This window comes from Varroa destructor, unplaced genomic scaffold, assembly GCF_002443255.2.
Source record: "Varroa destructor unplaced genomic scaffold, Vdes_3.0 BEIS01000001.1, whole genome shotgun sequence".
Lineage (NCBI taxonomy): Eukaryota > Metazoa > Arthropoda > Arachnida > Mesostigmata > Varroidae > Varroa > Varroa destructor.
The window spans coordinates 1,981,408-1,995,573 of NW_019211454.1; the positions used below are offsets into that span (position 1 = coordinate 1,981,408).

The 14,166-nt window shown below is 43.1% G+C and overlaps 1 protein-coding gene across 4 annotated transcripts in view; it reads left to right on the forward strand.

The window, feature by feature from the left end:
* The window catches only part of LOC111252241 (pro-neuregulin-2, membrane-bound isoform-like), a 35,516-nt gene that overhangs the window by 2,622 nt on the left and 18,728 nt on the right, over nt 1-14,166 (forward strand). For 3 of the 4 annotated variants that reach the window (XM_022809758.2, XM_022809775.2, XM_022809769.2), the window contains exon 1: nt 131-2,764. The exons of the other annotated variant lie outside the window; for it this stretch is intronic. In XM_022809758.2, coding sequence (XP_022665493.1) covers nt 2,041-2,764 — 724 coding nt within the window. In that variant the 5' untranslated portion in view covers nt 131-2,040. Of the gene's footprint in view, nt 1-130; nt 2,765-14,166 lie in introns of those variants that run through there. 4 annotated transcript variants of the gene reach the window in all.

A 14,166-nucleotide genomic window follows, 5' to 3' on the forward strand; every position in this document is an offset into this window, starting at 1 on the left:
TATTGGTATGATGCCGCGTGTGAACGCAGCGGTGAGGGCCGGAGAGGGTAGCTGCTGGTGGTCTCTCTATTACCACCAGCATAGCCAGCATCGCCAGCACCATCAACGATCACAGCCGGACCTACTGGACAGCGTTGAGCCGCGACGAAGCCGTGGCTGGCTTTCTACTAAATTGACTACTTCTACTTCTTGAGCGAGTAGTCGATGAACAAAAGGACGGTGTTAGTGAAGGAGAGGATACCGACAGCAGCAGCTTTAAGAGAATGGGAGGACCCGCGCTGGCAGAAGCGACCCGCCGGTGGACATTGGACATAAGTACCTGGCCGACGAACCGGTACCAATACTAGGCCCAGAGAGGGTATACGGCAGGCTCAGAGGGCGACGGCAAGCAGCAGCAACAGCATCAATGTGTTCGAGTGTTGGGTGACGCGTGTAGTACGATTATATGCATCGGCGCCAGTAGCAACAGTGGCGACGCGCTGGTAGTTACGGCTGTGCCGAATAGGCAAGCGTATAGATAGAGTAGGAGGCAGAGCGACAAATAACTAGAGATACGACCACCACTGTTATTAGCACCATAGAACAGATTAGAGTTGAACTGGAGGACTCTGAAGAGGATAAGGAAGAGACAACGGCGACAGCACGAGACTGAGCGCACCCCAGTTAGGCACAGCGCTGCGCGGTCTCTACGCGCTACATTGGCTGACACCCGCGGAGTGCACAGAACTACAGTTGGAGAGTAACAGCCACAGGGAATGAAAAAGATGCATAGAGAGAGAGACGGCCTGACTGAGGAGTAGTTCGACCGGCCAGAGCTTTGGCCTTTGGCCGTCGTCGTTGTCGTTGTCACCGTGTCTCCTTCCCGCGGCGGCAGCGGTAACGGCGACAGGCTGCAGGCGTCATCGCCAGGACAGAGCGGAAGACTGGACAAGACCGAACTGAGCTGGACAGATAAGTAGCGATCGGCAGCAGAGACAGACAAGCACGGGTGGATAGAGAAACTGTTGCTGCATCGGCTAGCGACACAGCCATTGCTTTCGCTACCGCTCTTACTAAGACAAAGTTCTCTCGTCCTGGTAGCAGCGGCGGCGGTGGCGACGGCGGCCCACCGTGCGCCATAGCCGTGTTGGACCGTCGTCGCGTGACGACGGCATGGTGGCGCCCACCAGAACTGAGGAAGAAGGGAAACCACTAACAATCGTCTCTGTAGAAATATAGGCAGACATTTAGGTTCACACGAAAAGGCACGCAGACACATACGCCTGTACAAGCTGCGTGAACACGCGCGACTACCTAAGTACGAATCCAGGTAGCCTTTGTCGTGTCATCTGTTTATTGTGGTACTCGTGCAACGAAGGTGGAGACGATTTCGAACGAGTGCTGTGGAATCGAAAAACGACAACCGTATCTGAGAGACTCAGTGGTCCAGCACCTGTGCACCAAACCGAACCCGCAAGCAATACCTTAACAGTCTGTTGATCAACTTTATTTTGTTTGATTTGCCTAGGAACAGTAGGCGTGTAGCGCGAAATTTGTATTCTGCAAGAGGCGATCTTTGAACTACTTCAATCAAGGAATCGGCTATTTTGCGTAGTGACTAGCATATGGGCACACTTCAATTAGATCTAAAAAAACATTGCGTGACACACAGAACCTGCGCCATGTCGAACACAATCTGACAGAAGCTGACCCTATGGCGTAGTTCATTAATGCTTTCGAACGAGTGACGTATATGAACGTTCTCTTAGTGTTTAGCGTAGATTCTTGAAGCTACCCCATTCGGTTCATTCGTGTCGTTGCTGAAATATTGTATTTTCATAGAGGCTCTGATAAATCTGTGACATTGTGTGTGGTGGCATGGAAGACAAGGTGCTACCACAATAGCCGAATGGATAATGTGCGCCAAATATCGTCGTCTACTTTTGTTTTTGGTTACTACTATACCTATAGCCATCATTGTCGTTACCTCAGTGTCGGGAAATTGTCACCTCGATCGCAACTGTCTCTTAGGCAAAAACGACCGTCTGGCATAATTCCAGTATGCTGTTCATTCCTTGGAGGCTAGACCCCTCTCACGAGTGCCGCTGGACGTCGTCGTGGTGCTGGCTTGTCCTTGCGCTGGCTGCGACTGCAGAAGTGACTATCGCACACCGATTCACGCCGATGACAAGTGAAGAACGGGAAGATGAAACCAATACGACGTTCGCAATGGGCGACATACGCCTACTTCTTGGTGAATGTCCATCAACCGACCAGCATCTTTTGTTGAATCCAGCAAACAAAGCTATGTTAGCTCCGTTTGTGTTCTATGGCCGTCTTATTGGCAAGTGGCAGGATGAAAGCCGTAATCTACTCATCAAGTTACGTGTACAGAAAGTCCTCAAAGAAGGATACTCAACTAGCGTACTAGAAAAGGCGCGAAATCTCACAAACATGACAGCAGTGCACTTTCGACAAAAATTTTTATTTTATAGTGCAGCACAGATGCAGCTTGAGGCTCATAGTGACGTTGTGGTGGCATTTTTGCGAGACGACCGTTCGCCTACGCAACGAAGACGCCGACCTAGCCCTTGTCCAATAACGTTGGAGGGCAAGCCGACCGCATGGTTGGTCACTAATGGGCGTTATCTTGTTTACGCCGCCCCCCTTCTGGGACCATGGGCAACACGACTGCCCCGAGCGAATTTTTCCGCCGTTGCTCTGCCAGACCCGTTCAGCCGTCGCGCTAATCGGACAATCCACAAAGCTCTGTGTACTAAATGCGGTAAGATTCACTTTGTCGTTATTGCCGTTGTCGTCGTTTGGTACATATATATTTGTGAGAGTCATGAAACAATAGTTATATTCTCCGTAAATACGTTACAGAAACATCTCAGTGGTCGCGTTACGACACTTAATTGGATTTCATAGCTTCTTATAACAAGCAAACGTTGCTAAAGAGTATCCTTTATTATTATTCGCTATCTAAGACAATGTCACAAGTCGTGCCCCACTTGTCTTGTCCCTCCATTCACTGTGAACTGATAAACATGACCACCTCTTTACGAGTAACCAGCTTTGTGCCTATCGTAAGTACACAACCCACGAACAGACACATTGTTTTAATGGCTGTACGTGATTGAGGCAAAAAAATCCTTAGCTCCAATTACCATCAGCATTCCCTAGTGAGCTCAGAGTCTTGGTTGAACAGTATAATTGTGTATACAAAATCCTACGCGGATGGAACAGCTGTTGTGCACAGATGTTAATAGTAGTTACTGTAGCTGCAAAGTTGGTCGATTCTCGTCACCGTACCGACAGACCAATTAATCTAAAGATAACGAAGTAGAACCACACGGTATTCAAACTGAACAAGTGTCGTATCATTGTATCTCAGGGGGTCTCCTGAGCATTTCGCGGTCTACCGGAAGGGCCCGACACAGAAACGATACTGCAGGGCTAAAACGGACTGCGCTATCTATAGCAATGACGCTCTCTTTCAAACAGCTGATAGCGCTAGTATCTCTACTCGTCGTAGATTGTAGTCGGAACCTGAATTGAAGCTCCTTTGAGTTGTCGTTCATTAATAATAATAATAATAATAGTAATGAGATGAACAAGCACATTGTACTTCGTTTAACTACACTGTAACATTGTTATAGGCGGGATCGAAAAACGCAATGTCTTCACCCCTATAATTTCGTTTTCAAAGCTCAGAAACTGTAAATCACGAGGAGACATCTCTGATTAGACGTGCATGACTAAAACGCCTGACGACCTATTATAACAAAAGACAGTTTATCAACGGCTGCTTCAGAAAAAGCATTTGTCCGCCACGAAGGAAAATGTTTATACATTGAGAATCATCGATAGTAAGGGCTTAACTAAAAATACCCTTCTTTTTTTCATGCACGTTGTTTTGTTCGCTCGTGCACTAGTTTTGTGTTTCTGAAATGATTTCTATAGGATGAGTTAGGTGTTTGAATCCTACGTATCTCTAGCCTATTTGTAGCTGAGAGACAAATCCAATCATAAATGGCATGGCTAGCACGATTTAGCGTGAATAAATCTGTAAGTTGCTCATTATTAATTGACCGAATTACTCGTGTTGAGATCAACAGATATGAACTCAGCATGTGGCCGTATTTACCCCCGTATGGCCTAGGTCATTCCTGCCGAAAGATAGATGAGCCTTATATTCTTAGTGAGTAGGAAATTCTTATCAGTTTTCCAATAAAAATTGATAAATTATTTTTTTTTTTTTGTATTATGAAGCAAGCAAACATAAGGATTGCTTTACATCGACAAATAAATGAAGCGGTCACCACTTGAAATGACACCTTCATGTAGCCTTCTATTACTTTCTTAGCAAATAAAATTTTATTTGGTATATGGACTTAGCAATGGTTGCTTTAAAAACTGCCGTCGATACCTTCTATAAATTGATACGACATACAATCATTGCTTCACTCTATGTATGCTAATGGGTGTGATAATCCATTCCTCTGAAAACCTCTAAAAAAATCCGTCCAAAATAAATTAATTAGGTGCACCACTTTGTTTTCATGTATTCCATTTATAGATACAGTACCACGTTGCGATGTTATATTTTTTTGAAATTAAAAATTACTTAATCAGATAGCCATAGTTATGATCGATAACTGTAATCAGAAGGCAACCGGTTGCCGGAGTACAGACTCAATTTAATTTTATTTTTCTTGAATTTTTTCATACTCTGATGTAGTTTACGCTGTAAACAGAGGTACCAAATGAGAGATAATCGACGCTTGATGAAATTTTAACATAGAAGTCCAGAGAGGCAGGACAATACGAATGAGTTTTTTTTTTTTTAATTTATTTATTTTTTTTCTGAAAGTATTAAAGCAGTGCTAAGAGGAAGCAATAGATTCAATTTTATGCTGCAGCTAAGCCTTTGAAATATAAGAGAAAACATACTGAACTTGCCAAGTACACCAGTTTCAAGTGACGAATGACGACATCTGTATTTCATCGAACAAATATCTATTCCATGAGAAAGTAGAACTGACGAACCCACATCGGGACGTCTACTTCCGCGTCAGTGGATATGAATCGTTGTTAGATAATGTTATTAGATGGACGGAAAACACTTGGTTACCTTGAGTGCAAAACTCACAACTTATTAATCAGCCAATTTTTCTCTATGAAGATTTTGCAGAATGCATTTTAAGGCAAAGCTGCAGTTTCTCAAATGAGCGGTGCCGATTTCCACATGTAAAAAACTACTATCTGCTACTAAAAAAAGCACTTGCATTTTGCCGAACCTGATTGAAGGACTCTGGTGTCCTGATGGTGCCATGTTTTCGGTCCAAGGGGAATACGGCAAGGGGATAATACGATTTTTGCAGTGTTTACACGAATATCGATTGATTATGCCGCTTTGCTACTCTGTAGCAGCCCTTTTTATACACACGCGCCAGTCTCCATGAGGTTTTCTTGTCAAAAGAACATTGAACACCGTAGCAGGAACCCAGAAAGTCAAATAAAAGGCGGAACGGGACGCGATAGCGAAAGTCTGGCTCAATATAATGTGTCTTTCTAAGAGTAGAAAAAAGTGGTATACATAAGTTGCATTAATGTTTCAGGTTTTACGTACGGTATTGCCATTAGGCAATGATTCCGACGGCTGGCTACCAGCGCGAAACAAAGCGTGTCTAAGCGCGCTTTTCTATGCATATGAGAAGCTAGTCTAAGATGTCGTGTTCCGTTCGTATTTTATAAATTGCATGCATTTTCGAACGGCGCAGTAGGAGGTCGAAGACCGCAAGTACCTTTAGAGTACATAGTTCTTGCGCGTGTCTGAGTTTGTGGGGGGTTCCTTTTCGGGGCCGTGATTTCGCGGCACCTGGTATATTGTCAGCTGGGTTCCTTAAGTCGATCAGGTATGATGAAGCAGTCCCATTTAATCAGTGGGAACAGCAAGGCTTGCACTTAAACCGTTGAATAAATAGATTATTCATGCCCAGGTCGGGTGTAAATTAGCAGTTCGAGGCACTTTAGCGTATATAATAAGAGAAAAAAAGTCGTAACTCATTCTCCAAAGTACAATCTGTATGTTTTTTCGTTACGTAGATGTAACAGATTTCAATTGGTAATCCTATCTTTAGTTCACCATAGTTGCACGCTAGCATAATAATTAGCACAACTGCTATCATTTATATAACCTCCCTATACTGATCGGTTCTCACAGATAATCTGGTGCAATCAGTGTTTCCCCATAGCTAAGTAACCGGAGAAATGGATCCGTCTAACACGTTATAGCTAACCGCAGAAACTAATACATCGGTTTCTGCAGGGCACAGCTGCCTTGTGTGCATGATTTTGTTTGATCATATTCCCTTTGGCAGCGCACGCATTCATGTCCGCGTATTTATACGACTGACCATAGAACACATTTACTTTGTTACAACTGTTGTTCATCTTCTACCATTTGAGTATGCTCAATAACTACTACTAGTTCGTAAGTGGTACTTCATTTGTCAGACGCTCGTCATGGGTTCTGGTGCTCTCTTCTCAACGAGATTTCGGTTTACTTTAAACGTCTTCTTTGATGGCGGCGGCGGCGGTGGCGGCGGCGGCGACTGTAGCGGTGAACGGACCTGCGGGCGAGCGCACGTCTGCTGCTTTTGTTGTTGTTGTTGTTGTTGTCGTCATCGTCGTCGTCTGCTGCTTGCTATATTGGCGATTTAACTGATCGTACTCAGCAAGGAAGTGTTGTTTCAGTTGCGCCCCTCTTAGTCAATAGCCCGTTTCTCCAACTTGGGCAGATTGGCATCGGGTCAGGTTGTTTACCATTAGCGTCATCCGCGCCATTAAAGATCGTCTTAAAATTAGCAAAAGACCCCTTCATTGCGAGCAGAACAGTGAATATTTATTACCCGTCTTGTATACATTTATGTAGCCAGCAAGGGGAGTAGTTACAATAAGACCGATGCTCGTCGTGTCTGCAGCGGAGAACCTCTATCGCCTCAGAAACTCCATGCCTGATAAAGATGAGGCACCGACTAGACGCTGTGAGAGCGGTCGATTGGCGAAAATAATTAGGGAATTTGTACATTTCGAGTTACATACTTGCTACTGACGGTAAAGGAGAAAAAATCACGGCATCAAACTATATTTCGGTTCATATTTGCATAAACATGATTCGTTTCATGCTGGGTGGGGCCAGCCACCTGAAATAACGGTAGTACAGGATGTAAAGCCTCGAATATCTCATATACCAAATTGAAGAACTGGTACTCTTCTATGTGCGCAGGAAAAGTTACGTGTGCCGCAACCCAGAGAGAATTCTTAATCCAGAGAAGGATTACAGACGTTTATTTCATTATAAATCTAAGAAAAAATAATAATGAAAATAGCTTTAAAAAGGAATACACCAGCTCACATCATACATATGCAATGCTATTATATATTTATTAGTTTGTGGTATAATAAAGTTAACAATATTTTCAAGCAGCCTTTGAAAGTATCAGGCCCTATCTCTAGGTCACCCGTTGACAGATCTTTTTGGTGAAAGCTTCTATTGCTACAGTGCGTCTGACCGACATTTTACCTTTGATGAATTGGTTTGTATGTAACAAAAATGTTACCTCAGGAAATTACGCAGTGGACTCGAAAGTTTCCTCACCGTGAAAAAGTTTTTTGAATGGAAGCTGAGACCCGAATTGAACATTATTGCGCTAATGCTATTACCGAATGCCTTAGATTGTTTGGTTTATTTCTTACGTCACACCGTGTATACTTGTGTATACTGTGTACAACGAAAGCACTCGGGAAGGAGATATCTACAAATGTAACCTATAGTTTTTATAGCGTATAACTATATTTGCAGTAATTCGTATCCAAACAACAATCGAAATGTCTAGAGAACGTTCATGTTTACCTGCTCGATAGATAATGAACGCATACACGAATTCAGTCATGGGATAATGGAAGGAAAACTCGGTACGACGAATTCCCGAAGCAAAGACAGGGTTCCTTTAGCAAAGATGGCTCCCAAATTTGACCCCGATCATAACTATATATGACTTGCTAATTTTTGCCTGGTCGTGCCTGTTCCCTATCTGGTCTAGCCTTTGCGATACAAACATGCCCCACACACTGTCCGCATACGATACTCGTTGATGACCGAAGAATAATAACAATGAGTAAGGCAGCCACACGCACATGTTTGCCGTTCTTCTGGCGATCTCCTGTGTATCGATAGAATATTTGCCATGTCGTACATGCAAACATACGCTCATCTGCATAATTTCTTCTATGCGGGCCTTACACATACAGGGTGTTCAGAGATCTACATATATATATATATATATATATCTATGGATCTGAATAAAATATTTTATGGAAAACGCTTTCTATTCCGTTGCTTATATAATAGACAATACTGATTGTTTCAAAGGAAACAGAAAAAAATATATTTGACAAGTTTTCCTAGAGAACGAGCAACTCTTGTTTGGAACTCCTCAAGTTGTTCACGATTTCGATTAAAGTTAGACGTCTCCAAAACTGTAAAATCGTTAATTTTCCAGAAAGAATGAATACATTATAGACTTTCTAATTACCCTGTACATTCATTGTGATGAAACACACAGTAACAATAGGAAAAGTAGCGTCGAGCTCAAAAGCCGTCGAATCCGCGTTACTGCATGTAGCCGTTGTTCTATTCCACTAGTTGTGTTCTAACCACAACATCTCCATCGAATTAAACACCGGGTCGTTAGAGCAGATTCTTTAAAGCGGGCAGCATAAGCGTGTCGGTGCTGGAGATCGTGATGCAGCTAAAAGTTTGTGGCATCACTTATCACAGTAATGATCTTTACTGTCATCACCAGTAGCAGCGGCAGCATTATAAAGGTGCGAACATCGCCTTCTGCTGTAGTGAAGCTATATGAAAGCTATTAATGAGATATATATTCGTGGGCGCCAATGCACGTGCACTAGCCTTGGTACGTGATGAGTGAAGGAGGATTCACGACGTCGCCGTATAAACACCGGCGGGCGGCGACTGACGCAAAAAGCCACATTACTAAGTACCGGTTATTCTGACGAAGAGCAATCAAATTGAATCCTTGAATTTGCTAGGGTGACATTATTTTCACGGGGCTGTTCGGTAACCAATACAAGCGAGTATCCCATTAAAGTACGCTCCTCACAGCCCTTGAAAAGCTACTGCTACCCGCACCAGCCTAGCGAGAATGCCTACTCAACAAGTACTAAATAAACAGCTGAGATAAGCGAAGGGATAGTACGTAAAAAAGAAAACGTTTCCTTTATTTAATCGCTTACATGGTGTAGTGGATGTACAAGGTTTAAGCAGCGACCCGAAGCTCTTTTGGCGGGAGCAATAAATATTGTTAGCTTTTCTATCTGTATGTGGTACATGAAAGGCTTAAAGCTGTTCGGGTGTAAATTATACTAAATTGAGAAGAAAATACAGACTTGACGGGCTTACAGAATTTAACGTATTTTATATGGTTGAATATATTTCTAGCCTACGAAACGGTCGCAATTTTAAATTAACTAGCCCATGGTTAAATGTAAAGAATTAATCGCATGTATCTACTGGTCGCTTACTGATATTTCAATTTACTGTTTGGTGCACCTAAACAGTCTGCTTTAATTCATTTCAGTTGCTATTAGTTGAGACATTGTTGGATTGAATCGTATTTCCGTTTTCCATTAACATCCTGAGAATATTAGGCGATCCCTGGTATGGTGGCTACTGACGAAAACTGCGCAGGAGCCCGCGCGTGTCGTCAATGGCTATTTAAAACCCGAGACGCATAGGATCCGATTAGGGCGTTTAAGCGATTTTCGTGCTTTTGCGTCATTTTTGCTTCACACTTCAAGCCTGTTGAATACATAGTGGAACTTATACTTGATCCTTGGTCCTAACCACTGATGCTTGCACAACTGCTAGGCAGGGGGCGTTCAATTTGAACGTACAGAGGCAGCGATGCCGCTTCGCGTGAAATACCTAGACCTCAGGGATCCACTCAGCAACGCCTTCAGTTGCGTCCTCAATATTCCACACTGTGCGGTGTGATGTCGTTTTGGACCTTATATGGCGGTCGCAGACCGGAACCCGAAAGAGTCGGCTTATGACACTTTGACAGCCATACCCGGATATGATAGATCAGATCTGCAATATCTCGCACATAGGTTCAGTGGCTCAGCACTATAAATAGTACATAATCGAGTTGGATAATTGCAATGGAATTGGATGGCGTAATTGAATTGGGTTACACAATTTTCTTTAATTCTAAAATTACTTACTTCCAGTACATATTAGAGCTCCAAAGTATTGGAAAAGCCTACACTTATTCTGCCAAGCATCTTCGCCGGCGCGCTACGTCTGCCATGAGAAGATGCTACAACACCTTCGCTGCTAGACCCTGCAGTTCTTCATGTAAGGATATGAAACTCGAAATCGTCAAAAACGTACCTAAATCTCCCTCGAGCATGGTGCAGTATTCATGAACTTAAATGCATAGCATGTTTTGGTTGGGGCATATTTGTGTAGAGATGAATGTGCTTAATTAAATCATTACTATCATATTACTTAGTAATAATAGTTACTCAGACAATCCGCTATCGACTATAATCATTCTCCAGTAATGGTGATTTCAAATTATATAATACAACAGAAAATAAGACGAATAAAAATAAAAAAAAATATGAGAAATTTCTCAGTGGGGACGGAGAGGTGTCTGAGCGACTTGCGACGCACCCAATCGACTTGTGTTGAACAAGATCCTTCTCAATCGCGGTTTTGTACTAGCAACGTTGCGCGAACCCACTCGGGTAAAATGGTCCGGCAACTGCCCACTAGGGGCATATATATATATATAAACGGCGAGCTTCCTTGCCAACGTGTGGTTGTAAAACTGGATGAGCTTCTCACCTCGATCTCGGTTGTTGGCAGGCCGTCAGCGGTACTGACATCCCCTAAATAGGAATAAGTAAAAGACCTGGTTTCTTAGTCTCCCTTCTACTCATCCCTATGTACGCTTTGGTGAACTCAGGCCGGTCCTCAGAGAACCTTTCCCTGAACCCGCCTCTTCAAAGCGATACGATGATGTATTTAGAGATGCCTGTGACACAAAACAGCTCAAACGTATGACGTTACCATCCTGTGCGTGTATTGCTTGTCAGACCCATAACGGCCCGATATATATGCACCTGTTATTTTTTTTTCGCATGAATGTACATTTTACTGATGAGAGTGCATGACGTAATCTTAGGTGTACCATCTTATCATGTATAATTCTGAAATATTGCGGAAAACATTGAGCCATAATCAAGAACAAAAAAGAGGAAGTTAAAACAAAAAAAAAAAAAGCTAAAAATCATCCTTTTTTGTCCATTTTCGTTTGACATCGTTTAACTAGCGATCTTTTTGGCTAGAACAGCTAGTGTAAAAATATACATATGACTCCACTTAAGCTAGTGAGCAAAAATCAGACATAAATCACATACGAAACAAACTTATAGTTCCGAGCACACACTGGAGGCGAAAAACAAGAAGAAGAAGACCAGGGGTCATTAGTCCTGCTGTTTCGTGCAGAAATTATCTGTATCTGAACTCAACGTTTGTGCCATACCATGTCCCATGACCCAGAGGCTTGCTGACCTGCTAGGTACGTCTGCGTGTGTAATGTAATGCCGTAACCCGTTGTTTACCACCGTCGCGGCGACATCGGTTAATTTGGTCGCGCCTTTTGTCTTATTATGATTAATGTTATATACACAAATATGTAGAAATTGGCCATCTATTATCAGCAGCACTTGTGGCTCTTCAAGCAATTACAGAACCCTAATACAGCCAATATGGCCGGCAACGAGCACAAACCCTATTGAGAGACAATGTAGAGCTTGTGTATGTGCTTGGAATATTAGCGCCTTTGTGGCGCTACGCATCCTAGAAAAGGTGCACGCTCAATATGGTATACAGACGACGATTTTGTCGAATAACGTAGTGTAATCGCGTCCTTGGGAACGAAGGTGATCAGCTCGACAAAGTACAGCATCACTATCGATACTATAATTAATAGCTGCAGAAAGGAATAGCGGGCGCAACGCAGACCAGAGGCGCAAGAGAGTCAGTAGTTTGGAAACATCAAGTTGATTCCCTTACATCGATTGATATAGCCGTCAAAGACGGCAAATAGGACACGTGGTAGGCGAATCGTCTTATTTCGTGACCGCCGTTGCTCCGGTCGCCTAACGAGCTCCACAACATCCTCGCTCTGGGCCACTAGGTACTATAGAGTGGGCCACATTGATCCAGATTTACACGTGAAAAAGATCACACATCATTCTGACATGCTAAGCAAGTGACGCCATATCGCCTGGCAATGGTAATGTACGCGGACCATCAGGATAAGCCCAACAGAGATGAACACAAGCGCGGCAGGTCAGCAACTATTCGTTCGAGCAAGCGATTTCTTGAAACGAAAAGGAAACATGTTACGCCGGTGGCGCAGGTCGAAGGACCTCCAGGCCTGTGTCGGTCATTTATTTTAGGTGGAGAAAGAACGAAATGTAATAGATTGGTAATGTAGCATAGATAAAATGCAAAAAAAGCCAGACGCCGCCGACCACCTACATCAGCAGGCGCGGCGACAATGGCCTCTGCCGTCGCCACGAGGTCATCCCTTTCGCCATATTTAGGCGTCTGTGTGTACATATGCGAGAGCGCATCGGTCTGTTTTGATATGTTCACGTGTTTTCACGTTGTGGTGAACTAGCCAGCGGTTGACAACGCTGCGGTCATCACAACAGCTGCTCCTAATAACCGCCTGCTGCTCAGGCCAGGGGAATTCTGGACGGCCTAACAGGTAGATGAAAGAGACAAATAGATGAAATGCACCGATTCTAGTATGTCGGAAGTGTCGAAAATTGATTTCATAGTTTGACAAAGTAGACAACAAGTAAAACTCGCAAATAGTCAGTCGTCTGTCTGATCGTGGCGGGTTGGAAAATGACGATGATGATGATGATGATGCTAATTGTAAGCCTGCTTTTCCGGTTGACATGAGAAGCTGCCGGTTGGCATGTATTGCTTGTAATTGTTGTTAAGTGTTAATGGGTGTCTCTCTTATTATCATCCGTATATAATGTGTCTATGACCTATGGGTTTATTTGTTTCTTCTAGCCGGATAAACGATGGTCCCTGATTATCATATAGATAGAAGTTGGGCGGAGGTATAAAGAGTAGCTACGACCAGCCGCTTAATCAGTGGCTTTCAACTGGTAATTTTTGGTACTTGAAGTTGAAGTTACACTTAGTAATAATGAAGCCGTGCCCTGACGTCTGATTCTTATCATTTGTATACTCAATTGGTATTTTTAAAAAATGAAAACGTTAGTTGCAAACCAATGTGACCAGCAATAAGATTTCATGTGGACCGTAATAGAAACGTAACAACTAGTAACAAAAACTACTACCAATAGGTATATTCGCATAGAGGCAACTCTGCATGGAAATGGTGTTTATGCTCATTTATATTAAAACGACTACCAGAGCTAAATCGCTGCCACCAGTCGACATATATAATAATCAGTCAGTGGTAAAAGGTTTTCGTTGCCCCACGAAGACAATTGTCCTCCCCTGCACTTCGTCGTCTGACACATTAATGCCTGCATCGAAAGTGATTCACTAGAGAAGATCCTTGATTCGCTGCTGTTGTAACTATATCTTCAATACTAAAGATAGCCAATGGCACAAATGAATTGAAAATCTTCAGCGAACAAACGTACTCTCACTTAATAGAATCCTGAATCCAAATGAAATACACACGCGCATCTTGGCTTTACTTAAACCTGGAGCTATCGCAAAAAACGGAACACTCTATTCGACACCATTATCTACTAGCGCGCAAAATGAAATTAGTCTTGCGGACCTTGAAACGTTTTCATCAATGAACTGTTTTCAATATGGGATCTGTTATCAGCGAATTCTATAGCCTTGTTTCGAGCGTTACGTTTAGTATTGCCGTCAGGCACTTTATCGGACGGCTGGTTCTCAGCACGAAAAAAACTATGCCTATGCCCGCATTCGAACTTAGGCCACAAATGTGTCCCGAGTTTTCTAGCTGGGTTCAGCTAATTAATCTACTGAAAGAATGAAAAAATATCCCTATG